Source organism: Triplophysa dalaica, chromosome 3 (genome assembly GCF_015846415.1).
Source record: "Triplophysa dalaica isolate WHDGS20190420 chromosome 3, ASM1584641v1, whole genome shotgun sequence".
NCBI lineage: Eukaryota > Metazoa > Chordata > Actinopteri > Cypriniformes > Nemacheilidae > Triplophysa > Triplophysa dalaica.
In genome coordinates, this window is record NC_079544.1 from 17,789,080 (window position 1) to 17,802,717 (window position 13,638).

At 36.3% G+C, this 13,638-nt stretch overlaps 2 protein-coding genes and 1 long non-coding RNA gene across 4 annotated transcripts; 1 reads left to right on the forward strand and 2 right to left on the reverse strand.

Annotated features, from left to right (window-relative positions):
• The first annotated feature begins 715 nt into the window (after nucleotides 1-715).
• On the forward strand, nucleotides 716-3,160 carry ccl20l (C-C motif chemokine 20-like). Its single transcript, XM_056744385.1, has 4 exons — nucleotides 716-1,865; nucleotides 2,280-2,397; nucleotides 2,602-2,679; nucleotides 2,879-3,160. Exons 1-4 carry the CDS (start codon nucleotides 1,787-1,789, stop codon nucleotides 2,967-2,969), a joined length of 366 nt encoding a protein of 121 aa, XP_056600363.1. The 5' UTR covers nucleotides 716-1,786; the 3' UTR covers nucleotides 2,970-3,160.
• A 90-nt stretch (nucleotides 3,161-3,250) lies between these two features.
• On the reverse strand, nucleotides 3,251-4,689 carry si:ch211-122l24.6 (uncharacterized protein LOC557261 homolog). Of its 2 annotated transcripts, XM_056744383.1 has the most exons (5): nucleotides 4,437-4,689; nucleotides 4,045-4,152; nucleotides 3,820-3,961; nucleotides 3,504-3,618; nucleotides 3,251-3,393 (listed from the first exon to the last, which is right to left on the reverse strand). In XM_056744383.1, exons 1-5 carry the CDS (start codon nucleotides 4,516-4,518, stop codon nucleotides 3,253-3,255), a joined length of 588 nt encoding a protein of 195 aa, XP_056600361.1. In that variant the 5' UTR covers nucleotides 4,519-4,689; the 3' UTR covers nucleotides 3,251-3,252. The 2 variants fall into 2 exon arrangements, with proteins under 2 accessions (XP_056600361.1, XP_056600362.1); XM_056744384.1 differs by lacking the exon at nucleotides 4,045-4,152.
• An 807-nt stretch (nucleotides 4,690-5,496) lies between these two features.
• Nucleotides 5,497-12,608, reverse strand: LOC130418313 (uncharacterized). Its single transcript, XR_008906312.1, has 3 exons — nucleotides 12,366-12,608; nucleotides 7,370-12,055; nucleotides 5,497-7,278 (listed from the first exon to the last, which is right to left on the reverse strand). It is a non-coding gene; the product is annotated as an uncharacterized LOC130418313 (long non-coding RNA).
• Between the last annotated feature and the right edge of the window lie 1,030 nt (nucleotides 12,609-13,638).

Below are 13,638 nucleotides of genomic sequence, written 5' to 3' on the forward strand. Positions count from 1 at the left end.
ACCTTGCGTGAAAAGTTTTCCAATTGTATACATTGTTTATCTCCAACTTCATCAAAGGTACGTAGTGTTTAGACAGAAGGACAAACTTGTTCTCTTTCATGTATTAGAAACGCTCTGTAATGAACTGTGTTATGTGCAAAGATTAACTGTATATGAAAGAGACAAGATTAACTGTATATAATATATGATATTTGCATTAACTCCCTTCTCAGTTAGATTCCAGTATTGAAATGTTTTCTAGGTCATGGAAGCTGTGCATGTTAATTTGTTCTTTTGCTCAGAGGGGAAAATTGTCATTCTCACCACTAAATGGGTCATGGTAAAGAAGAGGTTGAGCTAATCCTCACGTTGCATAAGAAACAACTTCCCCAGTAAACACATTTGGCGGCATGAGATAAGGTGTAAATTAATGTCATCAATTGCAGATTGTTTAAGTCATGCTTGTTGTCGTGTAACATGATCTGATATAGTAAATCTCAGCTAAACAATAGATTGTAAATAAATGTTGTTAGTCATTAAGGGTATAAGAATGTTTCAATTCAATTCCAGTTTATTCATAAAACATATTAAAACAACAATTTTGATCAAATTGCGGTGTAAAATTAATGTTACCCAAATTATAAATTAATACATCGACATACTCATTAGACCAATCCTTATACTAAAGTCTTTATAACTCATGTATGATCACAGTTTATTTTTATTTTTAATATAATGCAAATGCAAAATAACAAGTGTTCCAGGCAAACAATTACGAACATGGACAAAAAAACATGACAAATAAGCATAAACATTGACAACCAGCATAGTCATATCGTTACTTTTGTTTGTGCCGTGTTTGTGTGCGTGCGTGCGTGTCCAAGTGGCACCTAAACTGTAAAAGGGTAGAAAGAAGTCATACTACCAATGAAAACAATAAAAATGCATAAGAGTCTTGAAATGTACATCAGATATTAGAGTGATGGGATAAATGTATGATCACAATTGACCACAGAGATCTCTGAGAATTTTTCAATGTATGCAAGTACCATGAAAAGATTTAAAAACATTGAAATCTAAAAATCCATTTAAATTTGTAAAATGTATTGCTTACCAATGCAGGAAATATACAATTGGAGGAATGTGGTTAGAGTGTCAGAAAAAAAATCTCACAGGAGCATATTGAACCATCTGTAATCTATCCAAGATTTTATTCTCAAACACCAAACTACAGTGAGTTACAGAAGATGATGATGAACATGTGATTTACTTTTTCTAAATCAATACAGGCTTAAAGTTGTCATGAAATGTAAGTTGCATTAGCATATATTTCCATACTGTGACGTATATCCGAGTAAAGAGGCTTCTTATATGATAAGAAATGTAAGACGGGATTTAGTTTTGTCCTTTGATAAGATCATTGGAAGCTTGGTCATGGGTTATTCATATACTGTATGTGTGATATATGACTAAATCAATGTTTTCCTATCCCCATAAACAGACTAAAAAGAATGATATGCAGTCCATTACACATACTGTTTCATGCAGAAATAAATGTGCGTCTGAAGCTCTTTTATAAATATGCAAAAGACCTGCTTACGTGGGGTGTGATTGTTTTTTGTTCAAAACAAAACAAGTCTTATATCACTCTGCAGAATGTGCGGTTTGCATTTTCTTCGTGTGCAATGCATTCTTGGCTTTCCTGTCCCCATTTCTGACCCTGCATCTGATTTGTTCTATGATAACCGTGTATCTCACTTGTATATAAGGCCCTGCGAGTAAAAGGAAACGTTTTTGATTGACTAAAATGTCCACCATAATGTCTGTAGTCATCGTCGCTCTCATCAGCAGCCTTTTTGTGAGCTTTCTTCCTCAAACTCAAGCATGTAAGTTTATCATGCATACAAATATTGCTTTGAATAATACTGTAGATTTTTACTCAGAGTTGCTCTTTAATAGCAAATAGATTTGATAGAATTCTCGTTTCTGATTTAGGTAGATAGCCAAGTAGAAACAAATGAGACAATACACATAGAAATACATTAAGAGTTTTGGACTGTAAAACGGATGTATTAATGTATATGTCTGGATTTGGATAAATATGAAGAAATTTTTGATTTCATATTGAATTCCTAAAAAGTATTGATTAATAATTGCAGATTGATTTAAGAGATCTCATCTGTCATTTTTTCTTATGGGCTGATTAAGTTGTACTGTATCATGTAAAAATTATATTTGATGCTATTTTCTGCCTGATATTATAACTTATTGCGTGTATGTGTTTCCTTGTGTCATATCAGATGGGCCTCTGAACCATGCCTGCTGTGTGAAATATACCCGAAAACCTTTGCCCTTCGGTCTGATCAAAGGCTATATCGAGCAGAGCTCCCGCGAGGTGTGTCGTATAGATGCCATTATGTGAGTAACCAGCTGACCACAGGAGTGAGTCAGGGTTCACCCATCTTCCCACACAAAGTGGTTAAACCAATGTTTAAATATGAGGCGCATAATTGTCACGAAACCCACAGCATTATTACAAAGCACATTTGTACAAATGGCATTCGCCTTTAATGTCAAACAAAAACAAGAAAACAATGCTTTGACTCAATCTTATTTTTTAAGTTTCTTCACCAAGCATAACAAGAAGGTGTGCGCGAGTGTTAAAGACGAGTGGGTGAGAGCAACCCTTGCTCGTCTCAGGTAATGTGAACAGTGTTTTGAAGACATTCAAAAATTTTACATTAAAAAACAAAACATTTGAATAAAACATTTAAAACCACAGCAATGTAATATCTGAAATCAGTAAAGTTCACAACTACAGACATGAATATTAAGTTATTGAAGTTATTTCACAGTGGTCAAATAACATTTACTGACTTGGATTTGTATTGTTTTACAGCACTAGAATAAATAAAATTACACATCCCAGATCTCAGCCTCACCTCAACACTGCCAGAATGGACAACATGCCTTACACCAGCAGCCCATAGTTTCTATGGTTTTAAACAGCATGCCCACTCAATTTCCGATTTTTTCTCCATTTGTAGTCATAATTTCAATAACTTAATACGGACTACATTAAGCAAAACTTCTTTGTTTTCTATCTTTATTTTTCAGCTTTGCATATCATGTAATGTAATTTGAGATGTTGTTGAAATTAATAAAAATAGCTTTAAAGTCAGCTCTCTTAATCACCTAAAAATCTCCTAAGAGAAAGTTAACAGAACTGCACAATCAATACTTAAATTACTTATTATATTCATTAATTATAGTTCAGAATAAACTATGGGACATCCCTAAAAAAGGATCTGCTTTTGTTACGTCTGAAATTATATCCAAACAAACAGGGTCTTTCATAGCCGCAGTTTTAGGAGCTCTGAGTATTGGTGTGCAGATGTTGAAATTGTTCAGCAGCTGAAAGAGAGAAAGGAACATCCATGTGTACTACAGTATATTTATATCCTCCTAACCATCATCCTATTCAAATAGTAGTTGATTTAGAAGGTAATTTATAAAATAATGACCTGAAGATACTCCTCAAAGTTGATGGAGTTGTAGTGATGGGTGTCCACGCTGTCAAACATCGCTCTGCGCTGCTCAGGAGAAGAGTTATCCTTATTGTAGTCAAGCGCCTTATTGCTGTCACAGAGTTTGTGGGATTTCAAATCATTTAAAAAATAAATTACTCCTGTCCCATTTAAGACTGACATGATATTTGACAGTGCTGCCACCTACAGACCAAACTCTAAAATGCATGAGATTAATCTGACATGGAGAGAGACTATTCGTCTGCATTTTTGTCTGTAGTATCAATATGAGAAATAAATGAATATGACTTACAAATCATTGAAATGAAGAAGATAGAGATCATTGCTGTCAAAAACTTTAAACTGATGTCTAAGGTTAAAAAAGTCCCTAGGTGTCCATTGGGGGTATTTCTTTGTCATCTCAGCAACCACCTCACTCCAGTTATGCCTGTACCCTAAAACATGTGTATGATGTATCGTCATGTGCATTAACTTTATCAAAACATACTGGGCTACTGACAAGGTATTCTGGACATACGATCAAAGTTGGCCTGTTCATTTCTCGAGCGCATCCCCTCCTGGACAATGCTTTCACAAAACCTCTGATTAACTCTATGTAATTCTGAAGGAAGATCTGCTTCATCTTCTGTAACGAAGAAATCAACACAACTTCACCTGAACGTCAGCTAATCTTCATGATATTCTGCTCCTTATTTACCAAAACAACTATATATGAACAAATATTATGTTCACTTCCTGTTGTTTTATATACTATTCCCCTGTAATAATCAAGTGTGTTAAAACTTCTGCTAAACAAATACATTTGGGGTCTAGACACTGGCTGTCACAACACGACTTTGATAAATGTTGTAGTCTACACCTTTATAGACAAGATCCATTTGAATCGTTCATTGTGTAGTATTGACTAACCGTCCTCACACGACTCTTCATATGAGGGAAGCTCGTAACAGTCAGGCGCTGTCATCAACGGAAAAGACAGAAATAAGCCCATTCTCCGCTATTTGTGTGGACATTGCGCGGGGTTAAATGTTCATTAGTTTAAATGTATCCGATGTATTTTCTGTCTGATCCCGTCAAAATAGGAATTCACCGACAATTGCTGCGTACACGAGAAGCAGCGCCACGAGAGACATCCTGCCAAAATAATGTAGTTTAAAGTGCGCGGACGTCAGAAGCACGTGACACATTGCTGACATCACTGCCGTCGACATAAGCCAATTTATAAAACTACAAACCAAATATTTTTGTATTGTTTTATTTATCTTATTATTGTACACCGTCTATGGCATGTGAAGACTTGTAATAAGAGATGTAATATGGATGTATAATGTTTGAATTAACAAAATAATAATACAACCCTAAATATGTAATGAAGCATTATGACCACAAATCAATATGTTCGTTATATATGTGGTATATGAATATGCGTGAAATGCTTCAAAATATTTGAGTCAAACTTCAATGTTTTATAAATAACGATCTGATATGTAATGTAATGCTTTTAATTCACTGGATAAAATGACTTATTTTTTTAATGTTTTTTTTGTCATTTACTGCTAAGGTTAAGGTTTTACCGTATAGAATTATTTTGATTTATGATGTTTGCCATGTTGTCCGACTACAACGTATTGTTTGAAAGGACGATGATGGATAAACAGATACTTTTGTTGAGAAGGAGTTAAATCTGTAGTGTTTGACTGTCCTGTCACTCTTTAATGTCCTGCTCTATTCTTTGATATAATTATAGTATTATTATTATTCCCCAATGGTAGCGCTGTGAAGCGTACATAGGAAAATGATGAAACTTCCCTTACAAAAATTTACCATGTTTTTACTACAGTCAAAATTTAAAAACAAAATTTTATTTGAAAATCACGTTTTTAATAAAAACTATAGTAAACAATGGTTAATGGTTCGAACCTTGGGTTGTGCATTTATACATATCGATTTGCAAGTATGTAAACAAACAAAACGTAATGTCATTTTAGTAATGAAATAAAGTGCGATGCATGTATTACAACTTAGTGTTTAATGTGAATATATAGAAACACGGTAAGTACAAATGACATTCTTTCATTGTCACTTCTTACATCTGTTCCACCTTTACACTGTATTTCTGCTACTTTTGCTCTACTGTCTCATTTCATGTTGTGGGTACACTGGGGGAAGAGTGGGCTGGGTGTGGTGGGTAAACTTGGTCAAGTGTTGGCAAAGTGTGGGCTTGGCCCTGGTGGTATTGCTTGCAGTTCTTTTTGATTTTGTGAATGATCTCGTTCCTCTCTACAGATGAGACTTCAGGACAGGGTGTCACTCCAGAGTTCCTGGAAAATCAGGAAACTCTCACCGGTGACCTGGAGATCCTCACAGGCATGTATTCAGAATCCAGTCCCTTCTGACACCCACATGCACTTTGGGTTGGACTCCAACAGTTGCTGTTCAAAATCCAGGCGCAATTAAGTCAGACAGGGATGAAGAAATCCAGCAAACTTCAGTTAGTCAGTCTGAAGAGAAGCTGGAAGATGATGAGAAGCCCAGTGTGATCATTCAGGGGAAGTTAACTTCCATAATCCCAACATACACACTTTCGCTCATATGTAATAATAGTTTTTATGTTAACTACATTTCTGCATCTCTTTTAATAGAGATAAACTCCTGCATGTATGAGATCGGTGAAATACTGGGGGAAGGCGGTTTTGGAGCCATCTATGAAGGGACCCGTGTGCAGGATGATTTGAAGGTTTGTTTTTATACTTTGAGTAACTACCCATCAAGTAGTTTTTCATCTGGTTTGTGCTCATCTGTTTAAAATCTCGCTCTGTCCTTTACAAACCTTCTCAATGTATCTTATGTCCACTATTTAGTGTTCAATCTATTTCTTACATGTCTGCTTATGATGAATGCTTTGAATGACATTTTTTCTGCACGATTTGACTGAAAATCATTTTTTTGTTTTGTTGATCAGGTGGTAGTGAAATATGTCAATGCGACTTCATCACTTTTAACATTAAATGTAAATTTGTCTTCTAGTCGGGTTATCCTGAACCCCTTCCACGTCAGGTGGCTCTTCACATGCTTGCCTGTCAGGGAGATGACGTTCCTGAGATTGTCTAGCTCGTTGACAGGCAGGAGTATCCAGACCACTTCATCATGGTCTTGGAGCACCCTTCTCCCTGCGAGGGTTTGAATGAATTTGTTGCGAGTAAAGGGGGAGAACTCGATGAGGAGTAAGCCAAGGACATCACGTGGCAGGCAACCATGGCTGCCTACATGTGCTGTAAACGGGGGGTTTTCCACAGGGCTATTAAGCTGGAAGACTTCGTCATAACAGCAGACACCCTAGACTTCAAACTGGTTGACTTTGGGTGCGCCGAACTACTTCAAAAGTTGGCCTAAAAGACGTTTACAGGTATGTCAGACACATTACCATTTGTCTAAATACTTTTGATAAATAAGATGACAGCATTCAGATTCAATGGTAGGCTCACTTTTAGTGGCTACAAAATGCTGTGGCAATGTAGACTGTGTCATGAATCAGTTTTCATCAGGCCTGAGAGACTACGCCTGCCCTGAATTTTTTCAAACGGGTGAGTACTATTGAAAGCCAGCAATGGTGTTCTCGCTCGGGGTGCTGTTATTCGCCATGTTGTGCGGGAAATTCCCAAACTGCTATGAGCGGTCCTCGATCAATGAAAGGATCTGGTACAAAGACGGCTTGACTGAAGGTGAGATCTTCATCAGACCCACTGAAGTTCTGAATGATTGAAAAAAAAAAGAACGATTTGATACAATAATTGATGAATTAGAGCAGGTGTAAAGTTTAAGAGACATTCAGATAAACTCACATTTAAGGTAATAAAAGCTTCCATCTATATGAACAGAATGTTGCCGTTTGATTGTAGACTGTCTGCAGGAGGATCCAGATAAACATATTAGTCTGGAAAAGATCTTTGAACACAAGTGGTTTCAGGTACGGAGCTCCTAGCAAACAAATGGTTTATTCTGAAATCTGAAAGTTGGCAAGTCAGTATATGTCAATATCATATATTTACACAAAACACCACTTTTATTACTGTTCTTTTCAGGTAAAAGATCCTGCAGACGGCCTCCAGACCGCTCTGAAAATTCTTTTCGACATCGTAAGTAGCTTGAGTTGTCATTCAATTAAAAACAACTTCATAGTTTCATTAATCAATAGGTCGAATGTGTAACCTAACATTACGTCTCCAACCAAATTCACAAAAGGCTCAGACGCAAGCTACTATCCAGCCATAGCAGTGGGCGTTTACTTCCAAGTCTTCATGGTGGAACACCCATTCAAACCGAACGTTTGTTGAGCCGGCCTCAAAACCCAGGTGGAAAGCCTATTACTTATTGATTTTGATGTTTTTGAACGTAAAAACCACATGCCATAAGTAGACTTCATACAACAGTATAAAATCGTTAACAAGCCTCATACAACAGTATAAAACATTTAAAAAGCCCAGTGCTTCACACCTTTAATATGCTGATTCTTGAGTTAAGTCATTACAGAATCCTTCTTTTGTTCCGTTTTGAAGTGAAGAACGTAATGTCCTGGTGCTTATGTTTACTCGTTATCCAGCTTGACAAGCATGACAAGTTAGCATTAGCACGTCAATAACAGAAGTAAAGCAGGGCTGGTATAGTTACTTTGCACTTTGCATTGCAAGAATAAAGACACGTTTTTATTCACTAGCCTTTTTTGAACCATTCATTTATCAATCTGTTGTCATGTATAGCTACACTGCAAAAAAAGCTTTTCTTACTTAGTAATTTATTTCTCGTTTCCAGTCCAAGTATCTACAAAAAAATTCAAGATTACTAGACAAGAAAAATGGCATGAGAAAATTAAGTGATGCTTAAAACTTCTGTTTGAAATTATATCTCATTAAGATTATTTTTCGTACCCCATTGGCAGATAATTTTGCTTGTTTTAAGCAAACAATCACTTAATTTTGAGGTGTTTTTCTTCAGAAAACAAGACATAATTTCTTATGCTATTTCATGTGTCTAGTAAATGTATCTTGATTTAAGATTTTTTTGATATTTGGACTGACAACAGGACAAAACTACTAAGTTAGAAAAGCAATTTTTGCAGTGTATATTCTGTGCTTTGTCCCATATAGGTTATTATTGACAAATATATTTGTGTGTGTTGTACTTTTTAATTTAATTTTAAAGTTCTTTTATAGCACTCGGTCATCTTAAGCTTTGTTAAAATGTGGTGTATAAATGAAGCTTGCACTTACTACAATGATGGTAATAATTGAATGACTAAGCTTCAAGTGAATTTGAGAGAGTGTGTGTGTGTGTGTGTGTCAGTGTGAGAGATTGTGAGTGTGTGCGTCTGCAAAAGTGTGTGTGCGTCTGCGAGTGTGTGCATCTGCGAGTGTCTGTCTGCAGTTTAGTGTAGAGAACAAGTTCTTACATTCAAACAAATCCTGTTAAATTTTCTGATTTGTATTGTTTTTTATTTTTTATAAATTATTTATTGTTCTGGCAGCTCAGGTGGCACTTTATTTACAAAAAGTCTATATATTTGGCAGATGTAAAACATACATGTGTATGTTTTTTCTGTTAGTCCATTTTTATTTTATTATTATTATAACAGCTCAGGGATGTTCAAGGAGCAACATGTTTGTGCAGTTTCTAAAGATTTAAGTTCTGTTTTTGAATAAAAGGTTGGAAATGAATGCTTTTCTTGGTTTTGTTTTTATCCGATTCATCGATTAATCGAAAAAAATAATTTATAGATTAATCGATTATTAAAATAATCGTTAGTTGCAGCCCTAATTTTTACACTGCATACCAAAGCAGCTAGTTTGCGTTGCTCTCAGCACATGCAACAAGAGCGTCTCTTCTGGCACCCATGCCAATGTCTGTTTAATGAAAGTTGTGCCACTCGGTGGCCTTTCAGGCAGTTATTAACCTCTTAGTAAGCCCCTCCAAGCAGCAATTTAGCGTTGCATTTTTTCTTAATTATTTCAATGACAGTGATGCACCTTGTTAATATATGTGACCCTGGACAACAAAACCAGTCTTATGGGTCAATTTTCGAAATCGACATTTTTACATAATTTGAAAGCTGAATAATTAAGATTTCTATTGATGTAATTGGTTGTTAGGATATGATACTATCTGGTGGAAGTATAACCGTTTAAATCTCTGGAATCTGAGGGTGCAAAGGAATTAAAATAGAGAAAATTGCCTTTGAAGTTGGTAATAAGAGCCAATGTTACTGGTCATCCACTCACAAAAATAAAGTTTTGATATATTTACGGTAGGCAATTTACAAAATATCATCATGGAACATGATATTTACTTAATGATTTTGGGCATTAAAAAAAAACTATAATTTTGACCCATACAATGTATTTTTGGCTTTTACTAAAAATGAGCCTTTCCCATTGAGCGCACCTTTACAGCAATCGCAAGTTTTGCATTACGTCATTTTAATTACTCTGATGCACAAAACTTCTTCAAGAAGCTTGTTTTACCGGTGTGTTGATGAACAGTAAACCCAAAATGTTGTGAGCTACAAGTGTAAATCTTTAAATTTATTAATTACGCCAGTAATTTGTAGAAGTAGTTTTTTGCTTTATAATAATAAAATAAGTCAAGTAAAATAAAGTGAATTTTAGTAAAAAAAAAAGTTTTTACTGTTCCTGTCACAAACATAAAAACAAAAAAAACACTTTAATGTGCCGAAGCCATCAGAACCGAACCGAACCAAAAACCGTGGGCCATGGTCAAAGGTCCGTATTGGACTATGGGTGAGCTGTATTGTTTCACCCCTACTGTTTAGCACACAGAGTGGGGACTAAATCCACAATTTTATCATCCAAGTTTGTGTATGGTCCGGACAGTCTTAAAACCTCAGCTAAAAGGAAGCGGCAAGAACAGCCTAAAATTAATGTTTCTCAAGAAGTCTACGAACACAGCTACATCATCGGCCACGGTGCATATAAGTTCACAGATCACAAATTGCTTCAATACTTCTATATTTTAAGTGATAGTTGACCCCAAAATTAAATTGTGTCATGTACTCACCCTCTTTTTATTAAACCTTTCTGACATTCTTTTAACAAAAAAGATATTTTAAAGTAACCAAACAGCAGTGGCACCCATTCACTTCTATTGTATGAACACAAAAGCAATGCAAGTGAATAGATGACTGTTACCAACATTCTTCAAAATATCATCTTTAGTGTTCTGCTGAAGTAAGACCTTACAAGTGCCCGAACCCGTGTACACGATATTGTGATTCACGACCTTGGGAGCTGATTGAGACGCACCCCATGTCTGCGCTTTCTTTCCCAGAGACTTCTGTGTATCGTTTATATTAAAGGCAGCCAGGTGGAACTGGAATATTGGCTGTTTTTCAATATGCGTTCTTTAGTGGTCTTACGTTCCCCAAACATGTGCACAGTAGTGATGGGTCGTTCGTGAACGATTCGTTCATTTTGAACGAATCTTAAATGTGACTCGGGAAGAACGAGTCGTCATGGGACGTGGTTCGTTCAGTCGCGAATGCGCATTGCGCAACATGCTCCGGACGTTTAACAAATGCAATCAGAGCCGGAAAGAGAATTGATTAGTTCACCTCTCGAGTCTTCGGGTTCGAGTCGTTCGTTCATCACGTGACATCCCTGCACGCTAAACACATGCAGTCAGAGCCGGAAAGAGAATTGATTAGTTCACCTCCCGAGTCTTCGGGTTCGAGTCGTTCGGTCTTTTGTAATGTGACGTGTGACAGCTTTGGACAGATAAATTAGCTAATTTACAACCTTCCTAACAAACGGGTGCATAGCCTAGCCCTAGTGTTTCTTTATTGATAGACAAAGACAGTGAAATCAAAAATTTATCAAGATAAGAGGTGATGTGAGCTAATCATAGACTTAATACCCAGGTAAACAAGTAATTCATCTTTTCTGTTTATTATAGCATTATAGTTTTGTATTGGTTGTAATGTGATCAACGTTTGCATAAGTAGTAGATTTGTTAGGAAAGTGACATGTAACATTTTAATTATACTTTGCTAAAATGAACGAAAGGAACGATATGACTCTAAAAAAAGATTCGTTCATTTTGCTGAACGAGACTCAAAGGTCCGAGTCAATAAAATGATCCGAACTTCCCATCACTAGTGCACAGTTAACCGCGGTTCCCTCTAAATCCTGTTGAAAACAAAATGGATGCGATAATGCAAGGCATAGATTATTTTATTGATGCGTAGCTTGTCCTAATTAATCCTTAATTTATCATTTCTCTTTCCGGTATAAAAGAACGAAAGGACTCGGACCCGATCACTCGAGAAACTTCATCATACTGTTGCACAATATACAATGTTGCACGTGCGCGGTCAACACAAAATGAACAAATCACTCTCTGAGACGCTCGTTACTCCCGAGTCATGTTAAAAATTAATGTGCGACCCATCACTACTAATAACGTACCTTCTGGTGCATGTGATGGAGAAACTGAACTTAGTGCGCTTAGTCCACCGATACCTGCAAAAAATTAACGTTTCAATTAATACTTCCGGTGAATACCAGTTGTCATTAAGCTGCTCAATATTTGATCAAGTCCATGGCCGAACAGTCTTATAATCAGCTAAAATCAAATGGCAAGAACAGTAAAAATCAACGTTGCTTGAGTAACTTACAACAGCGACATTATGGGCAACTCTGTATATTACGTTAATTTACAGATCGTAGTAACGCAATTGTTTGCTTTAAGAGCAACATAATTGTTTATTACAGATAATGTGTAGCACAGTCTGTAATTTAACGTTAGCATCATAAACTAGCAGAAACCTACCGTCAACTGGGGGCCTAGGTGCACGTGACCGAGAAGCTGAACTTGGCGGGCTTAGGGCACCCAAAACTGCACAAAAACGTTCGACTACATCTATGTTTAGCTACTCGTTTTTGATTGATCGAACATATAAAACGTACTATTTTAAAGCTGGTTAGCAACATCTCTCAGCAGATCAGCAAACGATCAGCCGATCGACGCCACGTAAAAGTGGTGATGGGCCGTTCGTGAACGATGAATCTTAAATGTGACTCGGGAAGAACGAGTCATCTTGGGAAGTGATTCGTTCAGTCGCGCATGCGCATTGCGCAACATGCTCCGGACGCTTAACAAATGCAATCAGAGCCGGACAGAGAATTGATTAGTTCACCTCTCGGGTCTTCGGGTTCGAGTCGACTCGAAAAGACTTGTCAGATAAGAGGTGAGGTGAGCTAATAATAGACTTAATACCCAGGTAAACAAGTTATTCATCTTTTCTGTTTATTATAGCATTATAGTTTTGTATTGGTTGTAATGTAATCAACGTTTGCATAAGTAGTAGATTTGTTAGGAAAGTGACACGTAACATTTTAATTATACTATGCTAAAATTAACGAAAGGAACGATATGACTCGAAAAACGATTCGTTCATTTTGCTGAACGAGACTCAAAGGTCCGAGTCAATAAAATGATCCGAACTTCCCATCACTAGTTCACAGGTTAAATAGTTTGGTTCGCCTTGCTGACCAATGATGTTTTAAGAGAGGAATAGGACCGCCTTCCTTATTAACATACGGACACAGAAATTAATAAATGTAGCAATGCATAAATCAATGTAGAAATTTATAAATAAACATAGAAATACAGAAAATAAATGTAGTATTACAAAAAATGGTACAAAAAAAAGATTTATTTATGCATTTATTGAGTGATTGATTTAATTATTTATACATTTATGCATGTATTTCTGCATGCATTTAATATTTATTCCTGCATTTATGTGTTTATGCATGTATTTATTTGTTTATTTATGCATTTATGTGTGTATTAATATATTCATTTATGTATTTAAACGTAAGTCAATTTCTCGTCCACCACAGCGTGGAGTTGTGTTTAATTGTGTGACTGGTTTGCCCATGGTTTATTTTAGGTAAGATGTTTTGATGTTTGGGTAGTTAAGTTGCCGCCAAGCAGCTTACCCCTGCTGGCTCCCCGGGCGCTGCAGTGATACCAGCCCACTGCTCCCGGTGTACGTGTGTTGACCACTTATATGTCAGTTCACTATTCTCGGGTTAAA

Excerpts from the sequence above, each read along its gene's own strand:
- si:ch211-122l24.6 (XM_056744383.1), bottom strand. The coding sequence starts at position 4,518 with ATGGGCTTATTTCTGTCTTTTCCGTTGATGACAGCGCCTGACTGTTAC. Across the intron at positions 3,962-4,044 it reads TGAACAGGCCAACTTTGATC|GGTACAGGCATAACTGGAGT; the intron begins GTATGTCCAGAA and ends CACATGTTTTAG. Across the intron at positions 3,394-3,503 it reads ACTTTGAGGAGTATCTTCAG|CTGCTGAACAATTTCAACAT; the intron begins GTCATTATTTTA and ends TCTCTCTTTCAG.
- ccl20l (XM_056744385.1), top strand. The coding sequence starts at position 1,787 with ATGTCCACCATAATGTCTGTAGTCATCGTCGCTCTCATCAGCAGCCTT. Across the intron at positions 1,866-2,279 it reads TCTTCCTCAAACTCAAGCAT|ATGGGCCTCTGAACCATGCC; the intron begins GTAAGTTTATCA and ends GTGTCATATCAG. Across the intron at positions 2,680-2,878 it reads GCAACCCTTGCTCGTCTCAG|CACTAGAATAAATAAAATTA; the intron begins GTAATGTGAACA and ends ATTGTTTTACAG.